Source organism: Triticum dicoccoides, chromosome 6A (genome assembly GCF_002162155.2).
Source record: "Triticum dicoccoides isolate Atlit2015 ecotype Zavitan chromosome 6A, WEW_v2.0, whole genome shotgun sequence".
In the NCBI taxonomy this organism is placed as follows: Eukaryota; Viridiplantae; Streptophyta; class Magnoliopsida; order Poales; family Poaceae; genus Triticum; species Triticum dicoccoides.
The window spans coordinates 585,531,569-585,533,420 of record NC_041390.1 but is presented as its reverse complement, the minus strand read 5'-3'; the positions used below and the strand labels follow the sequence as shown (position 1 = coordinate 585,533,420).

General features: G+C 45.3%; 1 protein-coding gene across 1 annotated transcript; it reads right to left on the bottom strand.

Annotated features, from left to right (window-relative positions):
• Positions 1–388: 388 nt before the first annotated feature.
• On the bottom strand, positions 389–688 carry LOC119319306. The gene has a single exon (XM_037593792.1). It carries the CDS (start codon positions 686–688, stop codon positions 389–391), a length of 300 nt encoding a protein of 99 aa, XP_037449689.1.
• Between the last annotated feature and the right edge of the window lie 1,164 nt (positions 689–1,852).

Genomic DNA, 1,852 nt, shown 5'->3' with positions numbered 1-1,852 from the left:
GGTCACTATGAAATATACATTTACTTATATCGTGCGCACTAACACTGGCGCTGCATCATACTTTAGAGTTTTAGAGAGAAAACATATGCGTTGCATAATTTACTTTGTTGAGACAAGTTTTGTATCTTTGACTTCTCATTCAACCAATCTTATTGCCATATATCAAACCAAAAACTTGAGACTAGGAATGGCGTACCGCAGATTAATCGAGTATAAGGATCAGACTTTACCAAATGCCCAAATCCTTTTATAATCTTTAGAAACACACGTTCGCGGTCCAAGCACACTATCTACTTAACACACCAAAAAATGAGCTATAAATAAACAAGAAATGTAACGCTACGCGTCAGGCGCACGTGATCGATCGTGTCGCAATCGATCGATCGTATCAGTGGCCGAGGATAACGAGGTCATCTCCGTCGGACTGGTCGGGGTCCTTGGGCTGGTCGGGATCGCTGTAGTCATCGTCGGCCGCGCTGCTCGGCACCTTCACGTTGAGCAGGCCCTCCTCCTCCTGGTTCTCCGGATCACGCAACGCACCCACGCGGCACGGCGTGGCGGCGCCCGGAGCGCACTTGGGCTTCTGGGCCTCGTCCGCCTGCGCGTCCGCCGACGCCGAGCGCAGCGCCAGTGTTAGCGCGCACGCCAGCGCTGCCACCACCAGGCATGTGCGCGCGGACGCCGCCATGGGTACGCCTAGACGACGATGAGAATTACTCACTCCGTTCTAAAAAAACATGACTCAACTTTATACTAGCTTTAGTATATAGTTAGTATAAAGTTGAGTCATCTATTTTGAAACGGAGAAAGTATATTGTACTATTTTTTAGAGGAGACGCGAGAACTGTAGCCATGCGTGCGATCGATTAAGAGGAAGCTTAAATCGATGTGGATTTGCTTGCAGCTCAGCGTGTTTTGCGGATTGCGTGGTGGAGCTCGAGGTAGCCGGGGCCTAGTTTTGAGCAGACACCGCTGGTCCGCAAAACACGAGTCCCTTCCTTTCCATTTCTTCTGGTGGTCACCCATGTTCTTCTCAAGGAAAAATAAACGAGTCCTCGGATCATGGCCTCCCCTCCATTGCATGCATTGATATCCAATCATGGCTCCCCCACCCCACCTCTCTACTCTCAAATGCAAGCTTTGAATCTCCTTAGTAATTAGCTTCCAAGTTTCTAACCGCTACAATCCAGCATCTATTTTTGTCTCAGGTAATTGCGCGTGCGTTGCAATGGGTATGGTTATTCAATTGGTGTAACAACAATCATGTCAAACATATATCTTTAGAACCGCGTTACAAATTTGATGTCAGATTTTTAACACATGGCTAATCAAATGTTTTTATGACAATATTCCCTTTAGCATCTTCACAAGTTAAGTTTTTTTGCCAGAATTTGCCATGCTTGCTGAAGGAAATTGCTCGCGACATGTAATGCCATAAAAAAAGTTTGATTTGCCATACTTAAAAATCCGACGTTAGATTTTTAGCATTTCTATATCTTTGTGATCCTCATATACACCAAACAACATTACTGACATTTTTACCGTTCAACCACTCCTCTTGTTCCACCTCGTTATCGTTGCCTCTTCAATCCAAGCCGGACATTGTCGCCAATGGCACTCCAACTCATGACCCCTTCACCCTTTCACTCATACTTCGAATTTCAATCACGTAATCATGCGGTTGTGGTAACATAAGACAGATTCTCATATGAGTCATTACATGACGGAGAGTGTCAAAGTTACTACACAGTTCAATGATAAACAAAGGATGATGTATAGTATCAACCTGAAGTAAAGAAAGATAGAGACACACACCAGTTCAACACGGAGGACAGAACAGACCGAGGCACAT